Raw genomic sequence first — 22,687 nt, 5'->3', positions numbered from 1 at the left:
GCTACGATTTATCAGCTGCTACCTGGCACTCGCGTATGGGGCCACAGTCGTTTTTTACAAGTCCCAGTCTTAACGGTGTCGGGCCTGTCAGGGGGGTCAAAGGGAAGAGGGAGGGGGGCCATATTCTAAAATCAATCCGCCTTTAGAAATTGTCTCATTCCGTTCTCAATGACCTGGTGGCACTGCAAGGGCCGAGCGGGACAAACTGCCGTAGGCCATAAACCGTGACAAGCCCGGAGGAGAGTTAATGTGGCCATTCATAGAGGAACCGCTCGTAGTGTCGGTGGAGGTGAGGTGGTGCGCCGATGGGGGGGTGTCTATTAACTACTTTTAAACCGCTTTGGTGAAGCTAAGTGATCTCCGTCAACAGCAGCCTCGCGTATAAATACTGGCCTGACAGTTTAATGTGAAGGGACGAGTTTCCACAGGATTAGAAACATGTAACCCAGGGCTGCTGCTTGACATTGGCTGGATTGAGGTGGCCTGAGTGGGTGTGTGAAACAGGGCCGGGGGGCGAAACATGCACAAAACACACTCTACGTTATGACATTTGCACTATATAAAGAAATCCTCTGGTATTCGAGAAAACATGCAAGCTGGGAGAACTTACGGAGAAATTTAAGGCTTTTCTTCTTTCTTTGATTCTGTTGACTGTGTTTCGAACCTGTGGATAACAAGGAGGGGGTGGATGGTTAAAATGTCATGACTCAATACTAAACACTTAATACAAAACACTTTGCGCTCGCATGAGTCTTCTTGGCCCCGGGAAGGTGAAATTCAATCCGAACTGGGAATAGAGAAAGTAAATAGCCGCCATTGCATAAAAGTCAATGAGTGCCGCAGACCAAAATGTTCCAGTTTGTCACATGTAATGGGTCCTGAATGTGACGCGTAGAGTGGGCAAAGTAAGGAGAGCGTCTTAACCTCTCATCCGTCACACAGCACAGGGGGGCCGCGGAAATGAAGCGATAGAGGAAACGACCACCCTTGCAGAACAAATTACATTTGGACTGTGTGAGAAAAACTGGGATGTTGGGCGATGCATGTAGAATGACACACACAGTACAATAAACTCGCGCCGACGTGAGTCGATTACTCGTTAATACACATCAAATGTAAAGCCTTTTTTCTAGCATCACGTTTGTGATGTTTATAAGAGAAAAATCAACTGCTGAAAAGTAATTATAGTAATTCATATTATTGTGAAAATGCAATATATATAATATGTATATTTGAATATAAATATGTTTCAATAAATATATCATGTTTGATTTATTTTTGTATTGAATGTAAAAAATTGTTTAATGTACTTTATATTATTACTGTAAATAAAGAAAATGTATGAAATATATTTTATATAACATTACATTAAAATGATTTGTACATTAAAATATAATAAAAAAATTATATATTTTTATTTACATTTATTGTAATCAAAATCATAGCCTATATATATATATATACTAAGTGGAACTGTAACTGTTGCAAATTAATTATATTAAAGTATATTAACATAAAAAAATGAAATATATACACACACACACACACACACATATATATATATATATATATATAGATAGATATAGATATATATAGGCTATATAAAATGCAAAATGTATGAATAAAGTAATAAAACTAAAACAGATTTTTTTAAAGCTGCAGTCCGTAGTTTTTCCTCTTTGTCGCCCTCTCTGTTCGCAATCTGCAATTGCAGTTATTTGCGTAATTATCAACTTTACATGGGTTGTGCCTCGGCACGGCACAGCGCGGATGAATCCAATGTTTTGAGGAGAATGTGCGGCTGTCAGTCGCCGCGCCGGTGTGGATCCTGTCATTCGCAATCACAGATTCCTCTTTTTGGAAGTATGACCAACATAAGAATTTTCACCGGAAAATGTAATCTGAACAAGTAAGTAACATCCACTTTTGTTCTGACCAACTAAAGGGGAAAAAGCATTGAAGTAAATCGCGCTGATTAAATCTAACGATCGCTTATCATATCACGTCAAACCGTGCAAATTACACTTTGTTCTCAAATTGTTAATGTTAACAACATCAGCGTGACTACATTTAATGCCCTTCCGATATTATCCTTGTTTTCACATGGGCCTGTTGCAGTCTCTTTTTTTCAGTAGCCACTCCGAAGTCTTTTGCATTTTACAACGGGTGAATCTCCAGTTGTCACTGCTTGTCGTTTGAACCTTTCTGGATCCGCCATCAAATTGATAAGTTTAATTCTATAAAGTGCAAAAGGCTATAAATCTCCACCTCCTACATCCTCACACACTCATAGCCTACTAGCCGAGACTCCTTCTTTATGTGTACAGATGTGACGTAATGACGCAAAGACATGCTCTAATTTCCCGCAGAAATCCACCAGTACCACTGGAATTAAAAACATTATTACAAGCTTACCGTTTTGAATGAGCTAAGGCAAGCAGATAGTTCTGAACGCTGGCTGGTTATGTACTTACTCAAAAATTTATTTTGGATCATTTTTAACCCAAAAAAGTTACGGACTGCAGCTTTAAGTCAAATCTACAATTAATTAAAAAATTATATATTCCTATTTATATTTATTTTAATATAAAAAGTATATAAAATGTAACATGTTACATTACTTATTATGCAATATATTATTTTGCAAACTAGGAGTCGTTGTGTGTGTGTGTGTGTGTGTGTGTGTGTGTATATAGTTGTATAAAAATCTACATTTTCTGTATGACAATATTCCTCACATTTTACAATCCAGTCCAGCTGTTTCCTGGCCTGCTAGATATTATTTTCCAGCCTGGCTGTCAGCGACCGGAAAAAAACCTGCCTGCATTTCCCAGCACGAGTCCGGCACAAGCTCCAGCCCTATGCTGGTGAATATGCATTAGCTCTTATGACTTCATTAGGCTCTGCTGTTGTCATAAATTATTGCTGCCATGCAGATATACACACACTGGCTTGTTTTGAATAGACACTATCACTGTGACGACAGAGTTAATGAAGAGAACTGAAAAGCTCTGACAGCTCGGAGTCAACGGTAATATGTCAGATTTGCAAACAGACACTCTTTTCTCCCTCTCTCACACTTTCTTTTTGGCAAATCAAGTGCGCTGTAGCTTTAACGAATAGAACTAAGAAATCAAATCACTTTATTCCAGGTAAAATCATAGAAAGCTGTTTGACGAAAGAGCATTTCCAGCAACTGGAGGAACTGGTTTGAAGATGCTGCTCTTAAAAGCAGTTTAGCTGTTTTCCTCTCAAGGTTTTAAAGTGATGTAGCCCTAATGTTCAATCTAAAAATACATTAGATAAAATTTCCATATGAAAGCAATGCAAATGGACACATTTTGCTAAAGAAAAGAAAAAGCAGAGGTCATAAAACAGGGATGGCTATTATTAAGTAAAAACAGAGTAAATTATATTTAAAAAAAATTAATGATCAAAGCGGTCAGTTTTAATTTGTTCTTGGGGTGGGATGATCTACTGTATATAAAAAACTCAAAGAGAAATTAGAAAGGGAAATTATCATCAAATTGAATTGCAACCTGTTATTCTATTAATTCTAAGCAGGAGAACACAATATACCGTATACTGGGCATAATTAATATTTTATTATTATAAGCAATATCCTGTTCAACAAATCACTATACATAATCGACATGGTATCTAAAGTATTTGAATGTAAAATATTCTCATGTCTTAACTAATGGTTCATGCACATTGGGAATAAATGGCATGTTATCACTCTCTCTCTCTCTCTCTCTCTCTCTCTCTCTCTCTCTCTCTCTCACACACGAATGGCTGATTTTACATATTCTCGCTCGTATGTTTCTTCTGAGATAATCAACTGTACAGACGTGTGAAACAGATTTTTTTTTTTTGTCCCAGGAGAAGCGGGAATTTCTTTAAATCAGAGCAGACAGGGTTGATCGTTTCACTTTGGCCTCTTTCTTCCGCTCTTTAAATATTCTGGGGACTTTTTTAGTCTTTGTTTACAAACACTTTGATCATTCTCCTCAATTTTTCAATTATATGAGAATTTCCTTTGTGGTGTCAGATGGTGAAACTTAATCTGCTATTGTTTTTTGTCATTTAACTGCACAAAGGGAACAAGGTAAATTCGCACAGATTATTACATTCTATATTTACAAAACCCCCTTTGAAAAAAGTGTAAAGCAGACACGAGCTGCACACAAATTGTGAAGACCTCTGGGTCAAGGAGAGCCGGGGGTTGGAAAATAGATTCCGACGTACTAAAAAAGCCTGTTAAGCAAGAATGCAGCGATGATTTATTTTACAATGCGGAGAGGGTCACCGGCGAGTCTCTGCTGTGTCAATACGGGGCCCGATCTCAGGGCCGTCTCCTTACACCTCTTTTGTAGGCACTGAAAAGGTAGAGGCAAAGGTAGACAAAAGGCAGGGGAGCTCCATCAATACTCATGGTGGAGATGGAGAGAGGAGAGGAGGATAAAAGAAGCTGAGGTCTGAGGCCTGCAAACTCCACTTATCCATGTGCTAAGAGTGAGGTAAGAGAGTTTGGTCTGCTATATTTGAAATATTATGTTAACATTTCAAATGACAATTATTAAAATAATATTAATTGATTAAATTATTATTTTTTGTATTATAATATTAAATATATGAATAATTAACAAAGGAATTTTCCTGCCATCGGAGCAATTCAAGCTTGACAACCAACTTTACATTTTTTGTCCACTATCAGCTCAGCCCACCTGATACTGCAGGCAACACACTTCATCAAACTACATTTGATGGGAGCAGAGAGCACAAAACATGGGAGATATTTTTAGATGACAGACAGAAGATAGAATGACAGACAGACAGACAAACAGATAGATAGATAGATGGACAGCTGATAGACAGACAGATAGACAGATAGATAGACAGATAGATAGATAGATAGACAGACAGACAGACAGATAGATAGATAGACAGATAGACAGACAGACAGACAGACAGATAGATAGACAGACAGACAGACAGACAGATAGATAGACAGACAGATAGACAGATAGTTAGACAGACAGACAGCTGATATACAGACAGACAGATAGACAGACAGATAGATGGACAGCTGATAGACAGACAGATAGACAGACAGATAGATAGATAGATAGACAGACAGACAGACAGACAGACAGACAGACAGACAGACAGACAGATAGATAGATAGATAGATAGATAGATAGATAGATAGATAGATAGATAGATAGATAGATAGATAGATAGATAGATAGATAGATAGATAGATAGATAAATGACTAAATGTAAATAGATAGATAGATAGATAGACAGACAGCTGATAGACAGACAGATAGATGGACAGCTGAGAGCACAAAACATGGGAGATATTTAGATGACAGACAGAAGATAGAATGACAGACAGACAGACAAACAGATAGATAGATAGATAGACAGACAGATAGATAGATGGACAGCTGATAGACAGACAGATAGACAGATAGATAGACAGACAGACAGACAGACAGACAGACAGACAGATAGATAGATAGATAGATAGATAGATAGATAGACAGACAGATAGACAGATAGTTAGACAGACAGACAGATAGATAGATAGCTGATAGACAGATACAGATAGACAGACAGATAGACAGATAGATAGACAGACAGACAGACAGACAGCTGATAGACAGATAGTTAGACAGACAGACAGATAGATAGATAGATAGCTGATAGACAGATACAGATAGACAGACAGATAGACAGATAGATAGACAGACAGACAGACAGCTGATAGACAGACAGACAGATAGACAGACAGATAGATGGACAGCTGATAGACAGATAGACAGATAGATAGACAGACAGACAGATAGATAGACAGACAGATAGACAGATAGTTAGACAGACAGACAGACAGATAGATAGATAGATAGATAGATAGATAGATAGATAGATAGACAGACAGACAGATAGATAGATAGCTGATAGACAGATACAGATAGATAGATAGACAGACAGACAGACAGACAGATAGATAAATAGATAGACAGATAGATAGATAGTATATAGATAGATGATAGATAGACAGATAGGCAGACAGACAGACAGACGGATAGATAGATAGATAGATAGACAGACAGACACACACACAGACAGACAGACCGACGGATAGATAGATAGATAGATAGATAGATAGATAGATAGATAGATAGATAGATAGATAGATAGATAGATAGATAGATAGATAGATAGATAGATAGATAGATAGATAGACGGACAGACGGATAGATAGATAGATAGATAGATAGATAGATAGATAGATAGATAGATAGATAGACAGACAGATAGATAGATAGATAGATAGATAGATAGATAGATAGACAGATAGACAGACAGATAGATAGATAGATAGACAGACAGACAGACAGACAGACAGACAGACCGACGGAAAGATAGATAGATAGATAGATAGACAGACGGATAGATAGATAGATAGACAGACAGACAGACAGACAGACCGACGGATAGATAGATAGATAGACAGACGGATAGATAGATAGATAGACAGACAGATAGATAGACAGACAGACAGACAGACAGACAGACAGACCGACGGATAGATAGATAGATAGATAGACAGACGGATAGATAGATAGATAGACAGACAGACAGACAGACAGACAGACAGACAGACAGATAGATAGACAGACAGACAGACAGACAGACAGACAGACCGACGGATAGATAGATAGATAGACAGACGGATAGACAGACAGACAGACAGACAGACAGACAGACAGACAGACAGACAGACAGATAGATAGATAGATAGATAGATAGATAGATAGATAGATAGATAGATAGATAGATAGATAGATAGATAGACAGACAGACAGACAGACAGACAGACAGATAGATAGATAGATAGATAGATAGATAGATAGATAGATAGATAGATAGATAGATAGACAGATAGATGCCTTGTTCGCATTTGAATTTGAATTCCAAGACGACAATATAGAACAAATTCGCCTCATCCCCAATTCATAACACTTGTGTTTAGTTCTCCACTCTTCAGAAGAGCATCTAAATGGTAATAGCAATTCTGCAGGTAAATTTCCCCCCGATCTTCCCGCCGTCCTGCATACATATCCGTTTCTCCCTGTGCCTCTGCGTCTGAACCGGCGGAGAGCTCTAATGTCAGAATGTTAAATGGAAGACCGTGAGTTTAAAAACTTAAAGAGGCAGTGAAATATTGGCCAATGTGGTTGAGGGATGACTGGCTCTTTACTCCGGGTGTCAGTGTTTAATGGTGGGACTGGATGCATATAAGTTAGCCCAAGCATGAAGGGCAGTGGGACGCTCATGTGGAAAAAAAAGAAAGAGTCTCGCTTTCAATCCGCCACCCCCCTAACCTTCCTTTGGCGGGGTGGGGGTCCCATCAGAAACATCATGTCATTTCTCTCACTCACTCAGTCAGCCTTGAGATGCACTGCGGACTTACCTCAGTGTTGTACACTCCATATATCAGGAAGATGAAGAGACCCTGCAAAAGAAAAAAGAAAGAAGTTGTTAGGAATCTTTTCTTTTTTTATTCAAGCTACTGGAATTATTCTAACAAAAAAGAACAGTATGAAAAGCATTTCTGAAACCAGTCTGAACGTTGGAGACTGATATGCGTAACCCTGCTCAGAACTTCGGCCCAAGGTTACCGAAGCTTTGTGAAAGCCTATTCTTCACTCCAAATCATCCAAGCAAAGGGCTTAGTATGGAAGAAAGCATAATAAAAGGAAAAGAAAGACCAATACAAGTTAACAAAACAATTTGAAAGAAGCATGAATGGGCTGCCCTTGGATGTACAGATGGGGACATAAAAATGGCCATTTGACTATTCAGTACGAGTTGTGCATCTTTAGGTCTGGAGAGCAAAAGAAAGAGGATGATTGAACAAACTAAAAGTTTAGATGTTCCAAGACCAGAAAATGTGAATGTCATAGCAAAAAGATGGGTTTCGCGATACTTAGCATTCAGATCTTGTACAAACGAAAGATACAAAATGGTAAAAAAAATAAAATAATATTTACTCACCCTCAAGACATTCCCTCAAATAATGACAGTATTTACAATTTTGTCAAATAATTAATAAAAAAAATAAAGACTCTTATTAACAACACCATATTATAATCAATTCCACATATTTGTATTTATTTATATACACATTATGCTGTCTACTCTTAATATCTGTCTTCACTTATAAAAGAAAGGTCAAAGAAAAAACATTTCAGGTCTGAAAAGTGCATGCATCAACTGCCCTTGAGAAAAGAAAGTGCCAGTTTTTCTTTATTTTCTATGATTGTAGGTTTTGAATATAAAAGTTGCACATCTTAAGGAAAAAAATGTATTCGCTTTTTTACTTTCATTTTGCTATCATGACTGAAAATGTTCTTTGGAATATACATGCTAAAAGTATGCCAAAGTTTAATGCTTTCTAGCAATACTGTACAATACTGTAACTTCAAAAATGCAGTCTATATTCATTCTGAAGAAATTGAACCCCAAAGTCTTGCCATTACCAGCAGAATTCATGCCTCCTAAAAAAATTTAAAAAAATTATTATTGCCATATTTTGCTCTGTGAGCTTAAAGGGGTGGTATAATGCTCTTTTCAAAGCAAAAAATGTAAAATAAGTCTCTGATGTCCCCAGAGTGTGTATGTGAAGTTTTAGCTCAAAATACTCCACAGATATTTTTATATAGCATGTTGAAATTGTTAGCAAAAATGCACCGTTTTTGTGTCTGTCCCTTTAAATGCAAATGAGCAGCTGCTCCCAGCACGGGGGGCGGAGCTACAACAGCTTGTGTCCTGAAAATTTCTAAAACTTTTTTGTTTATGTTTAAATTTATGTAGCTGATGTGGAGTTAACTATCTTCTAATCATTGATTAGCATATTCTGTCATGATAATCTATAAATCGCGTTCCCGGGGGCGGGGTTTATGTAAGTTTTAGGGGGAGGAATGTCATGTAGTCCCAACCAGCCGTGTGTTGTAGTCCTTAAAAAGCAATTTCTTTAAAAGCAAATATTTCCCTTTGCTTTGAACTTTGAGCATCGTGACTTGGCAGATGTTGTTTATGCTCAAACATCAACATTACACACTAACTAAAGTTAAAAAAGTGAAATCATAATCAACCACCCCTTTAATATCTGTCATATCTGACACCTCTGATAGAGTGACATCAATCAAGCAAGAGTTTGGAGCAAGCGTCCAATTTGCCACAGCTAGATCATAATGCATCATCATTGACAGCATGATTTGGAGGTCTGTTCTAGTTGTCCACTATGTCGCCTGTGATGCCAGCCCTCTTCATTTCACAGATCTCCCATCGGGGCCATGCTACACCATCAACTACTGTTAAAGTACCAGTGACATACCATAAAATAAGAGAACATTTTTTTTGTATACCAGTCTATGAAAATCAAAATGGCAAGAGGCAGCCGTCTCCGTCAAATTTCGTGCCGCCTCCAGCTTTCAACAAAAAACTCAGATGCTAAGATAGCACTTTTCCACCGACACGGTTCCATTGTGGGTTACCGGCCTGTGTTTATTCTTGAATCGTTCCACCCATTTACACTGCAGAAAAGACGGTTCCGGGACGGAAAAACCGGTTCAGCTCCGGCCCTAAAACCTAACAGAGCTGGGGCTCAGGACTAGCCTGGTTAAAACCAGACCATTCTCAGTAGTAACTGAGTTATGGTCTGGCAAAGCTTCATTAATAACTCATTTCCAAAGGGGCGTCACCAACGGACGTCACTCAAATGCCTCTGGGAGCAATTGGATAGACCGAAAACCAGTCAGAGCGATCGTCATCGTGTAAAGCCATATGCTGCGTCCCAATTCGCCTAAGTTACACTACACCATAAAAGTATGTACTCTTTTTGTGAAGAAAAGGTAAGGCAAAAAAGTAGGCAAGCTTTGGGACATACTACTTCGTCATCTTTATCAGACGGATCTGTCGCGTGCATCCTGTCACGTAAACTGCCCTGTCAATCATCTTGTCACAGTTAAAATCCTCTATTAAATCTAATTTCATTTCCTACCGTTTCGGAGAGAAATGTAGTAGCACATTCATCTGCCAGTGGGTCTTTCATGGAGACTGTCCTCATTTGTTTGCAATTTGAATATAATAATGCATTTAAAAGTTGCTGCGCTTCACCAACGAACGTCGCTCAAATGCCTCTGGGCGCAATTGGATAGACCTAAAACCAATCAGAGCGATCGTCATCGTGTAAAGCCCGCCCCAACGTTTCTGATTGGTGCCGCGATTTCGACGGATTAGAAATGGGCTTGAATGAGCTCTTAGCCAGACTACTCGCAGAGCAAATCTAAATTTGCCGGAAGTTGTCTGGGTTTTCCCAGGCTAGCTCAGGACATTTTGCAAGAGCGCACGAAAGTAATGCGCGGATCATGGATCATTTCTTCCTTGAGACATTAATCTGCGGATAATGCTGAGAATCTGCAGGTCGTGCGGGCCAAGGAATTAAACATTTACTTTTCAATTAACTGCGGAACTCTCACTTCACGGTAAAACGCAATGAACATGTGTCACTCTTTTACTTTAGTTTTCAACAACCTTCAGGGAAAAACAATCAAGGAAAACATGCCTCTAAGCCTCCTAGTGGTCATTATATAAAACACAAAGGAAAAAACCTACATGAGCTATTGCTTAATAACTTAAAAGCTTTAACTGAAAATATACACAAGCTTAACAGAAATTATACTCAAGAGTATTTTCTAACATACTGATGTAATGAAACAGGTTGAAGGGAGTAAAGCCTGTGTTTAGGCTATTAAAGAAATGTAATTTTGGCAAAGAAGAACTTTTATTTTAAATAAATGTTCATTTAAAGCAGCCTACTTCAGTGTGATATGTTACCAAATCATCACGCTTAACACTGCGAATCTGAGTAGCCTAATTGTAATGTGGCGATCAGAAGCGGATATCTAAATCAGAGAAAATCAGGTTTGGGTTGTTGGCGGGTGGATGGTTTATTTTTAACAGCGGATTCAGGTGACATTACAGCTGCATTTCTAGCGCACATGAGTCCCTTTTAAAGTTCAGGTACAAGTCAATGCATAGACCTTTGCTTTGTTCAATTTGCACGCTGAACATGCTCTTAATTTTGAACTCTCAAAGTGCACAAGATTAATGAATTTATCTTTAACATGTACTTTAACATGGGTCACCCTAGAGCAGTGGTTCTCAAACTGGGGTACGTGAGGTGACAGAAGGGGGTACGCGAACAAAATACTGAGTTTTGCCATTCATTTAATTCTACCCCATCTTAAAAATAACATTAAAACTGAGCATGTATTTCTATCAGGTAAAATGCGTTAAATACATGACACCTGATGCATTCACACAAGCAGCGTGTACAGTATATGATACTGTAGGTTGCGTGCAGATTGTTGCCTTGGCAAATCGCGCTATACTGCCGTTCTCGACAATGTACCCTACCTTTGTAAAAGTGTGGATTTAGTACTTACTAGCATGAAGACCAAATATAGACACTAGACTGTGCATTGAGATCGATTTAATATTCAAACTCTCTTCGATACAGATACATACCCTGCGTGAGTTTAATGTTGATCACATATTATACAAATATATCCACACGACTGCAAATGTGACAGTGATTTTATACAACAGCTCAACAAACAAAAGGTATTGATATTAAGTGATTGTCAGTATTTTTTGCAACAAAATAATAGCTCAAACGAAAGCCACAGCAGTGTTTGTGAACGAATCTGCGGCTTTGAACAAATCGTGAGAGTCAATGATTCATTCATAATTACAGCCAAGTGCTTCATTACTGAATGAATGAATGACTCGATGACTCACTCATAAAGACAATGACTTTCCACCACCTACTGGCAGTTTTAATTTAATATTTCAAAGCATCAGTTCGTTTTGCCATCACTGCATATTCCTCTATTGAACTTTTTTTATTTTATTATTTAAAGCATTATTTCTTTTATAAAGGTATTTGTAAAGGTCGATTTAAAAATCGATTTAAGGGGGCAAATATTGTCCCTTACTGAAAAAGGTGCGACTGCAGAGAAGGGGTACGCAGAAGGATGTTAAAAGCCTCAGGGGGTACACCACTCTAAAAAGTTTGAGAACCACTGCCCTAGACTGGGACCATGGTCCACCCACCACAGTGGGAAACACTGTATATGATAGTGTCCTAAAAATAAAAATCTAATCGTCTTATTATTAAAATACCTAAAATACGTGCTTGAAAAAAGTGTTTTCTTCAGCCATGATAAAGTTTTTACAAAATCCACCTCATTTTGAGCCAGGAAAACCCCTGATTTACACATTCATTTTAATAATTGTTATTTAATATTCTATCATATATATAAATCTGTTAAATCTGGTTTTAAACTTTTTAAACAAATGTCTTCCCTTTATAATCATCTGGAATCTAACACTTTTATTTATTATTTTTTATTATTTAAATAAATGTTTGTATGTTTAAATAGATAAATAAATATCTATTTAAATAAAAATGTATCTAAATAATAAATGATGTTAAAAATAAATAAATAAATAATTAGTTAAATATTTATTCAGAATTTAACTGAATATTCATGTAAACGTATATTCAGGTAAATAAATATTTAAACATTAATTTTAATAATAATTGTTATTTAATATAACATTTTATTAAATAAAATTATGTTATTATTATTATTTATATTAACATATTTAATATATTATTATTAATAAATGTTCTAATAAATAAATTAAGGTGTGGAGCTGGTCAATTATGTTTTAAAGTGAAACATTCTTAACATTGTTTAAAAGTTAAATCCAGTTTTAAACTTTCTAAACCACCGTATTCCCTTTATAATCCTGTGTAATAACTGCACTACAGTACCCATGACTCCTCTAAGGAATCAATACCCAGTGATAGCGGGGGGTAAAAGACAATGCGGCACACATCCCATTGTTTTGCATTAGACTGTCAATTTTCTATTTAGTATTGCAAATGAATTATCATGTTTTTGATCATGGGCCTTATTTGTATTTAATCATCCATTGTGTTCTGAACAAAGTGGGAAAAACATCCCTTGCATATTATGAAAAATGATCAATTAGAATATAATTGAGTTAAAAATAAAATGGCACCAAAACAATAACGACGGATTGTTTAAAAAGTTAATTCATTAATGTCGAGCTAAAAACAAACACGAAAAAATGGAGCACATTTAAATGCATTGTATTTTTTCGGGTGGGGGAAATAAAAAAATGCATTTCTTTTGAACTCAGCACTAAAATGGTGGAAATGTATGCAAAGGGATTGTATTGCTATACATCAAACAAAAAGCATAAATTATCTCCTAACGAAACTAATTAGGGAACAATTCCGTTGTTTAAAAACAGAACGCAGTCGGAACTAGTGAATGTTGTGTTCCAAAAAACACGCGGCACCCCAGAGAACACAATGCATTGGGAAGTGCGATTTCATCCGAATAATCAGGACATGCTCATTCGGAGATACAGATGGAATCAATAACACAATCTAAAAATGCATTTTCACAAATAAAGGAACTTGAGGTCACTCTTCCCTGTGCCATTCTGTGTCAAACGCAGATAAATCCTTCTCAAATTTGAGAGCGAGAGCGAACGCACTGTACTCCCGAGGAGAAGAAAGGCCCTTGCTCCTCATTACCTGTGACAAGACACAGGAATTCACTTTGCTTTTCATTTAGGGGCTTCACGTCCCCTTTTATGGATGTCTGCCTTCACGCTTTTACTTACTTCGCCTCGCCAGCTGCCACATAATAAATGATTATAAATTTTCACAGATGACCAGCTCGTCTTTTTTATCCGGTCCCCTAATGCACAAAAAGTTAGGGAGCGAGCAGGTACAAAATTTTTCTCCGCAAAACCCTTTTTTGTCTTTATTTATGACGTTGTCCTTGGTAAGGGAAATTTCAATGTACTGAAATGAAAACTATGATTAAAGGGACACAGTGTATGGGCAGAGAGAATGGGGCAGCTCTCCATCTCTGAGCTGTTATATATATATATAACAGCTCATATATATATATATATATAAATATCTATATATATGATGCTGGGTGACACTACTTGAGGAACAAATGGAGCTGACCGGATGGAAGGATGGAGCGACGTCAATGGTTTCTGAGGGGGGGAAATATTGAACAATGTCCATAGCATCTGATTTTAGTAAGCAGTAATGAAAGGAAACAGTATCTATCTAGCCGACTAATTTATCCATGGAAAACACTTTTATGAAATGAGAAGCGTTTGAGCAGGACCAGCCCTTTGCTGTTCGGGTTTGGAACCAATTTCTCAATTTAGTGAATAGCGCGGGTGACTTTGATGACGACATGAGGGGTATCAGGTGTGTGTGTGTGTGTGTGGAGTTGAAGGCTAGGTTGGGGTTACGCTCAGGGCAATCTTAAACAGAGGCTTGCTAGCTTTGTGCGACGCACATGCCCAGAAACCCACAATTACAGATGACTGTCAACATCTGCTTTGGGTGAAAGGACTCTTATGTGTGTGTGAGCATCCATTACAGCGGAAGCAGAGATTTTATTTAAATGATCATTTATATATTTTATATATATTTATATTGAAAAATAAAAAAATACATAAAAAATATATAGATCATATAAGTGTGTATACAGTGAAATCAATTATTTAATCAGAATATACAGTATAAGAATTATTTGTGAAAAGTAAATGAACTTATTAATCATGAAATAATTTATATGGCATGTAATAATTAAATTAAGTAAATAAATTATATAAAATGCACCGTATACAGTATAAACTGTATACACACACACACATATATAAATATGTATATATTATATTAATATATATTATGTGAAAAGTAATTTATAAATGATTAAATTAATTCACTGTACACACAGTTATATGATGTATGTAATAATATATATATAAAATAAAAAATGTACATAAAAGTAAATACATATAAATGAATTGTGTGTACATATCTAATTTAAATATTTGTATAATTATGTACACAATTATTTAGAATAATTATTATTAGTATTATAAGAATTATATATAGTAGTTAGAATCAGTAATATATCATGTATATATAAAATCATGAATAATTGATTTCTAGTTATAAACACTTACATGGTTTATGCAATAATTATATACAAAATAAAACTGTTATATTTTTATATAATTGTATGTATATAAATTGTATGTACATCTATCTATCCATCCATCCATCCATCCATCCATCCATCCATCCATCCATCCATCATCTATCTATCTATCTATCTATCTATCTATCTATCTATCTATCTATCTATCTATCTATCTATCTATCTATCTATCTATCTATCTATCTATCTATCTATCTATCTATCTATCTATCTATCTATCTATCTGTCTGTCTGTCTGTCTGTCTGTCTGTCTGTCTGTCTCTCTCTCTCTATAGGACTGTAAAATTGATTGTTTGCATCTAACATTAAAAAAGTCTGTATGTATAATTATATTAATATATATATATATTTCTGTGTATTTACACTGTATATACACACACACACATATTGTTATGCATATATACTTTACATATAGTGTATATACTGTATATATGAAGAGTTCAGATGCAAAAGCCTCTAAGTGCCATCTTATATTTATATAAGTATAATATATTTAAGTTCAGTAATTTCATGGCAATGAAAATTACCTATTAGTTGTCATTTAAGTGAAATTACTGAACTTAAATATACGAGCTTGTTAAAAATGATCATTCTAGAAGAAAATTTCAGATGGCACTAAGCCTCTAAGGCTGTGTGTGTGTGTAATCTATCTGTCTGTCTATCTATCTATCTATCTATCTATCTATCTATATATCTATCTAATATATATATATATATATATATATTAAAAGTGCAACCTCATGGTGCACATAATTGTGACGGCAGCTGATAACATTTTAGTGAATTCTTTCCAAGGTCAGCAAACGTGCATCGCTAATGTCGTGCTTCAACAAATAAAGAATGACTATTCTGTAGCTAATGGAATATCAAATGTTCTGGACACCCATTCTGACTTTAATCTTGGTAGGATTACACACAGCAAACCATAAGAAACGTCTCTTCTTGTCAAACTAAAGTTGACGGATCAATCTGGGTAGAGTCAAAGGATCCAGGCTTTCTCTGTTTGTGTCAGGCATAACCTCCTGCATGTGGCAATAATTACAGAAATAGGAGACAGAAAAGCTCTGGAAGAAAAGAAATCAGAGCGCGAGAGAAAAAGACAGTTTTCACGCTTTTTTTTTTAAAGAGACCTACTAATGTCTCTGACGCCCCCCAGAAAAACAGTTTAATTAAGTTGTATACACAACGTTTACTTTAAGTGCCAGCGGTCTTTTAAAAAAGGGCCAAATGTCAGCTTTGGGTTTTGACGCTGATGTACTGCAGAACCGGATCAAATTCGGAGACGTGTTCAGCTGTGTGGTGGGAATGTCAGAGAGGGTTCAAAACCAGGCCCAGCTGTGAAACACTGAGCCTGGCAGTTTTTTCCTTCAAGAGAATGTGAACGAAAGCTTGAAAATCATGTCGACTTCCAAATGTTAGCCCTTATGAATCAGGGTAAAACATGTATAAGACCCTCTTAAAGAAAATCAGATTTGAGAGCTACAGCAGAAGGGAAGATTATCAATGAATAATGAGTTTTTCATTGATAAAAAAGTCCAGGCTAGCACTGATGCTGTCGTCTAGTGCTTTGGACATTAAGCGTGATGTAGGCCTATGATCAGCTTTCCGTGTGTAACGGCCATTAAAGTTAGATTGCCAAATAAAAACAATGTGAACTTGTACTTAGGCGGATTTGATTTCACCCCTGGACTTTTTGACACATTAAATGGCAGGTTAGAATTTGTAAAACTTGCCCTTTAAAATTATACCAGTCAATGACAAAATAATTTTATACGATCTATCAACACACAGCCAGACTTATTTCACATGCCTGCACAGGGTGGTCTGACTCGCTGTTGAAATAAAGAAAACTAACGCACTGCCAGTCAGCTCTGAAAGTCCAGAAAGGTCCTGGAACGAGGCAGGACGGGGCAAACGGGCTCTGAGAGAGAGTGAAGGAGTGAGAAAAGGTCAAATACAATGATATTGTTTGCCAGAGCTTGTCTGTGCAAAAGTCAGTGCTATGAAGGTAAAGTGTTCCAGGTTAGCAAAAAAAAAAAAAAAAAAAGTTTAAGAATCGTAACGCTACTGGAGTGGAAGTCAATAGAGGATATGCATAAGGTGTCTGTATAATAGAATTAAGAGTATCTCTGGTTGTCAGGGTGTTGCCGTGCGGTTCCGTCTTTTGTTGTCTATTGTTGAGAGTGTAGAGATGCTCACACAGAAGTCACTTTCAAACCAAGACGTTTTTTGTTGGTCAACTTGAAACCGTTGTGAAATCTGTGGAAGGAAATCCTTCATCCTTGAGTGAAATTCCAGATCTTGTGGATTTCTACTGAAATTACTTGATTTTAGTTGCGAAAAGTCTACTACACTTTAGAAAAAAAAGGTTATAATAGAACTTTTAAGGGTTCTGTCAGTCACTTCAAATACAGTATAGAACCTTTTAGGGATTAATTAAAAAGCTTTTAAACATTCGAATCACTAGAATTTTTTTTTTAAAACCCGGTAAACATGACGGTTTTATGTAATCATTTATGATATTTCCCCTTATATAGAACCTTTTTGGCATAAAGGGATCTTCAAAATTGAGTCAAGAACCCTAGGGCCCTATTTTAATGATATAAGCGCATGGTCTAAAGCACAGGGCGCAAATTCACATAGGTCGGTCCGAATCCACTTTTGCTAGTTTAACGACGGGAAAAATGGTCTGCACGCCAGGCGCATGGTCTAAAAGGGTTGTCCCTATTCTCTTAATGAGTAATGGGTGTGTTTTGGGATTTACGTGCATTAAACCAATCAGAGTCTCATCTCCTATTCCCTTTAAATGCCAGTTGCGCTCGCGACATGGCAGATTCGCTATTTACATGATGGAATTTGATAGTGGAAAGGCCGAACGCGTCTCCAGGGTGCAAACGGAACTGCTCGTGCGCGAGATAAAAGTGCGCAAGCAGACCATTTACGGGACAAGCCGGATTCCACCATATCTTTATGTATACAATAATAATCTTTTACATTGTAATCCTTTTAATTTTAATATTTGGCATGTTTGTGTGCTGCTGTGCATCCCTGTGTGTTCAATAAGCAGAGTGTACGCGCGTTGTGCATCCGCCTATAGGCGCACATTACTAACGCGCTCATTAAATAACAAATAAATAAATATTGAGCCATTGACTTTAGACCAGGTTTCAGTTGTTCAATGGCGCAGTCTATTTCTGTTGCCTCAAAATAGCAACGTGCCAACAATGCGCCAGAACACAGCTCGTTTTCAGACCAGCACGCCCATGGGCACACAAAGTACAAATTTAAACAACGTGGCGCAGGACATGAAAATGATAACTGCGTCGGGCTGAAACTAGCAAAAAAACACTTGCATCGCGCTTGGTGCTGCATTGCGCCGGGTGTAAGATAGGGCCCTAGTGTTCTATATAAAACCCAATTGACTATTTTTTCTTTCTATTTATTTATTCATTTGTCTGTTTTTTTCTGGTTCTTGCATATGGTTATAAAATCAATTATTTAAATGTTAAATTTTTATCATAAAAAAATATTTTAAAAACATTTTAATCATAACTTTTACCTTTAAACAATCATTTGATAAGGATAATTCGGTCACACTTTAGATTAGGGTCCAATTCTCAATATTAACTTAACTACGACTTTTGCCTTAATAAACTCCTAATTACTGCTTATTAATAGTTAGTAGTTAAGTTTAGGTATTGGGTTGGATCAAGGGATGTAGAATATGGTCATGCAGAATAAGGCATTAATATCTGCTTTATAAGTACTAATAAACAGTCAATATCCTAGTAATATGCATGCTAATAAGCAACTACTTAATAGTGTGAATTGGACCCTAAACTAAAGTGTTAGCGATAATTCTAACTCCATCAGTTAATTCCATTTTTATGATACCACTTTATCCACATTGCAATGTGGAATTATTCCACCATTCTTGCGTCCACCAGGTGAAAAGTCTGATTGCATATAAAAGTAAAAGTGATTTGAGGCATCATTCACGTCTACAGCACAAACCAACATTTATCGTTATCCTGTGAATTTTTACATGTGAAATCCAGTCATTTTATAAGCAATTCACGCAATTGGGAATTTGCACACAGATTTTGCAATAGGTTCACTGGTTTAACGTAAAAAATGTAGGAAACCCATTGCCTTAAAATTATTAAGTAAATATACTTCATGCGTAATTGAAAAAATTAAGTTAGAACTGTCAAGTTCACGTAACTTAATTTTTTCAATTACGCATGAAGTTTATTACTTAATTTTTTCAGGCAACTGGTTTTCTCACTTTTTTTTCACCACGTTGACCAACAGAAAGCTGCTTGCTCCGAAAGTGACTTCTGTGTGAGCTGTGCTTCATACATCTTCTACTATTGACAATAGACAATGGACTTTTTTTGCCAAGAAATTTCTGCCGAAATTTTACTAATGTGGTCCAAAATGTAAATGAAGGGGAGAGAGAAATGTAACGAGGCAGATTCAGTGTATATAAGGCCCTATCGAGGCAGGGAGGAGCTGAAAACGAGAAGGGATACCCACAGGCCACCCAGCAGCGAACAGACGAGGTAGAGAACGGCACAGGCAGTGTGAGGCAGTCAGGGGAGGCGGGGAGAGTTATTAACTTAGCCCTGAAAGCCCTTCTTAATATAGGGTCCGGCGGTGATAGCTAACAGAGCCTGGCAGAGGTGACAGCTCTTGGACCTGCTTGAGGAAATCCAATTGAGAAGCAGCCAAGAGGAACAACAAGCGCAAAACAGATGTTCCCTGCTATCGCAGAGCGCAACCGTGTATACAGCAGAAACACCCTCTCTGCTCTCAAATTGGACGCAGAAAAAAATAACAATCGGGATCATTACAACATCCACATTTCTGCGCCTTCCCAACAGCCTTTTACAAAGTCAAACGACAGGTTTAATATCTCGTTATACACCGAATGGATCTTCAGATGCATCTGAAGGTTAGTCATCACAAGAGCACATATTCAGTCTTGTGCAAGGGAGAAAAATATGATAGTAAAAAAGAAATTTATGACGAAAATATGGTATTACGCCATTTCAGAGGACAGTTTTCTAAGCAAATCCTCAAAAAAAAAAAAAAGCCTTATTCTCTACGCCCATATGATGGAGGAATTTTAAACCTGTAATGGATAAAAGAAACAAAAAATCTAATTGAATTGCATTGACAGCTTTATAAAGATTTATCGAGTCTTCCTAGAAGGTGTTGGTCGTATTTAAATGTTGACAAGATATGTTAATTTGACTGAATTGATTGACGCAATCATCATGAACCAGTTTAAACAAACAAAATCATTTGACTCCCAGCACAGTATTTTAGTTTAGTACAATAAACGCTGCAGTTCATCACAATAATATTGAGTTATACATTTCAGAATTTGTTCCTGTTTTACTGGTTGTATTTAGTGCAAATGTATTTGTTCAAGTTTAATGCTGTCACAAAAAGTGAGATCAAGAATCAAGAAATCACTTTTTTTCAGATCAAAAATAATTCATAATATTTATATAACTTATTATTTTAGTTTAAAATTGGTAAATAATATATATAATAATTTCAATTAAATTAAATTAAATTGTATATTTAATATTTTATAGATTTTATATTATATATAAATCTTCTTCAAAAAGTTCATACAAAAGTTCTAATTTAACATCAAATATTGGCATTTTTTATGCATTTAAAAAAAAAAGAGAGAAAGAACAGGCTGGACACTTAGAAACCAAAGTAACTAAACACCAAAAGCTCATGGCACACATGTGTGAGAGTCGACAGAGAGAGAGTGAATGGTAAACAAATTCGCTTTTAAACAAGACAATTTCACATTGCATGCTTCGAAGGGCCAAGTCAAACATCCTTGCAGAAAATTGATACAAACTCTTAACACATGGGTCAAGCCACACTCTTTGAACTTGAGGAGAAAAGGAGGCCCCGTGTGCCAAAAAACTGTTTAATTAAAAATACTTAGGCATCCAACAGACATTTCTGAGTGCCCCCGCTGTCAAAACGCATGAGACCGCCCTGCCAATCTCAGGCAAAATTCTAATTACATACTTTCCACTGAAAGCTAGAAAAATGTCAGGCTTCAAACGGCTAAGAAGGAACAGCTGGGACTGGACCCAGAACTCTCAGTGCTGTGTTCAATATCACGCACCTGCAATCATGCATTTGGGCATAATTCGATGTACTGTAAATAAGGTTATTTCCAGCTAAATATTATTGCAGATTATTATTACCAGATTTTATATTGCAACATGGCAAATAAAGATTTGATTTATAAGAAAGCACAATAAAAACCACATCTAGAGACTACTTTGTCTGGGAGTCGTCTTGTTTTCTTCTTCAGATTTGAGTGGGCTGGGGGGTTAATGGCATGTGCCCGAGTCGTGCCACATGCGGTTAAGACACTTTACACCAAGAGCATCAATCCTTATAACTCGGAGCGAACGTCACATGCGTTTAGGGTTGACCACGGCTCACGGCAGTCCTAAGTGAAAACGAATGGTAGTTCATCGACATGAGCACTTCATTCGTCTTCGTTTTCCAGTCTCTTTGTCTATTTCAGAGTCTGTGTTTCTAGACTTTGTCTCTTCGCCGTCGTGTGAAACAGTCTTCGCGCTGTCTGATCGTTTTAGCTAAACATCCTTCCCACAAGAATATTATATCATTACATGTAAATGTCAATGGTGTGATTTTTCTTTTCTTTTTGGTCTGGATCTATTCAATGATTCAAAAATACATTATAAAAAAAAAATAAAAAAAATGTAAATGTAAAAAAAAAAAAAAATTATATGGTAGAACTATTCAGACAATACACAAAACGCAACAAAACACAAAATAAAAAATGTAAAGAGGCTGGAATTCTTTTTTTTTTTAAACATAAGGGGCTTAATCTTTTATGATAATTTATTTTCAAACTATGCAATGCTACGGTTTAATTTTAAAGATACTTTTAATATTTAAAAAGAGTTGAATCAAAGTCAGTGTGGTGTAACCAACATGCAGGAAGCCATTTTAATGTCACGTGAAAATAAAACCCATAAAACAGGAAATTATATTACAGAGACGATCCCTGTAGACCTTCATGTCAAGGTCACTTTAATGAAAAACCAAGGTTAATTTGGGTCAAGCTAAATAACCTTTAAGAAAGTTTCACGACATTCATGATTAATCATGATAAAAAAGGAGGAATAATGTTTGAAAAGTTTTATTAAAAAATTAGGTGTATGAAAAAAAAATGTTTTGCTTGATGATAACAACACTTACATTTTTTTTGACTCATTAAAATAAAAAAATAAGTAAATAAAATAAATAAATAAAATGTTGTAACCGACAAGAAAACAAAGATACCATTCCTACAAACTTGATTAAACAAATAAAAAAAAATATTTTTCATCTCAATCTCATCTCTTATTTTGTCATTGATTGACCCCTACATAAACTTAAACCGGAGTGTT

General features: G+C 36.3%; 1 protein-coding gene across 1 annotated transcript in view; it reads right to left on the bottom strand.

The window, feature by feature from the left end:
- Nucleotides 1–272: 272 nt before the first annotated feature.
- Nucleotides 273–22,687, bottom strand: part of LOC309476674 (adhesion G protein-coupled receptor D2) — a 42,684-nt gene continuing 20,269 nt past the window's right edge. The window contains exons 21-22 of the mRNA XM_082139821.1: nt 7,487–7,528; nt 273–664 (exon numbers count right to left, since the gene is read on the bottom strand). Coding sequence (XP_081995947.1) covers nt 542–664; nt 7,487–7,528 — 165 coding nt within the window. The 3' untranslated portion in view covers nt 273–541. The remainder of the gene's footprint in view (nt 665–7,486; nt 7,529–22,687) is intronic.

This window comes from Leuciscus leuciscus (assembly GCF_965113295.1).
Source record: "Leuciscus leuciscus genome assembly, chromosome: 15".
NCBI classification, from domain to species: domain Eukaryota; kingdom Metazoa; phylum Chordata; class Actinopteri; order Cypriniformes; family Leuciscidae; genus Leuciscus; species Leuciscus leuciscus.
This window is presented reverse-complemented; position numbering and strand designations above follow the sequence as displayed.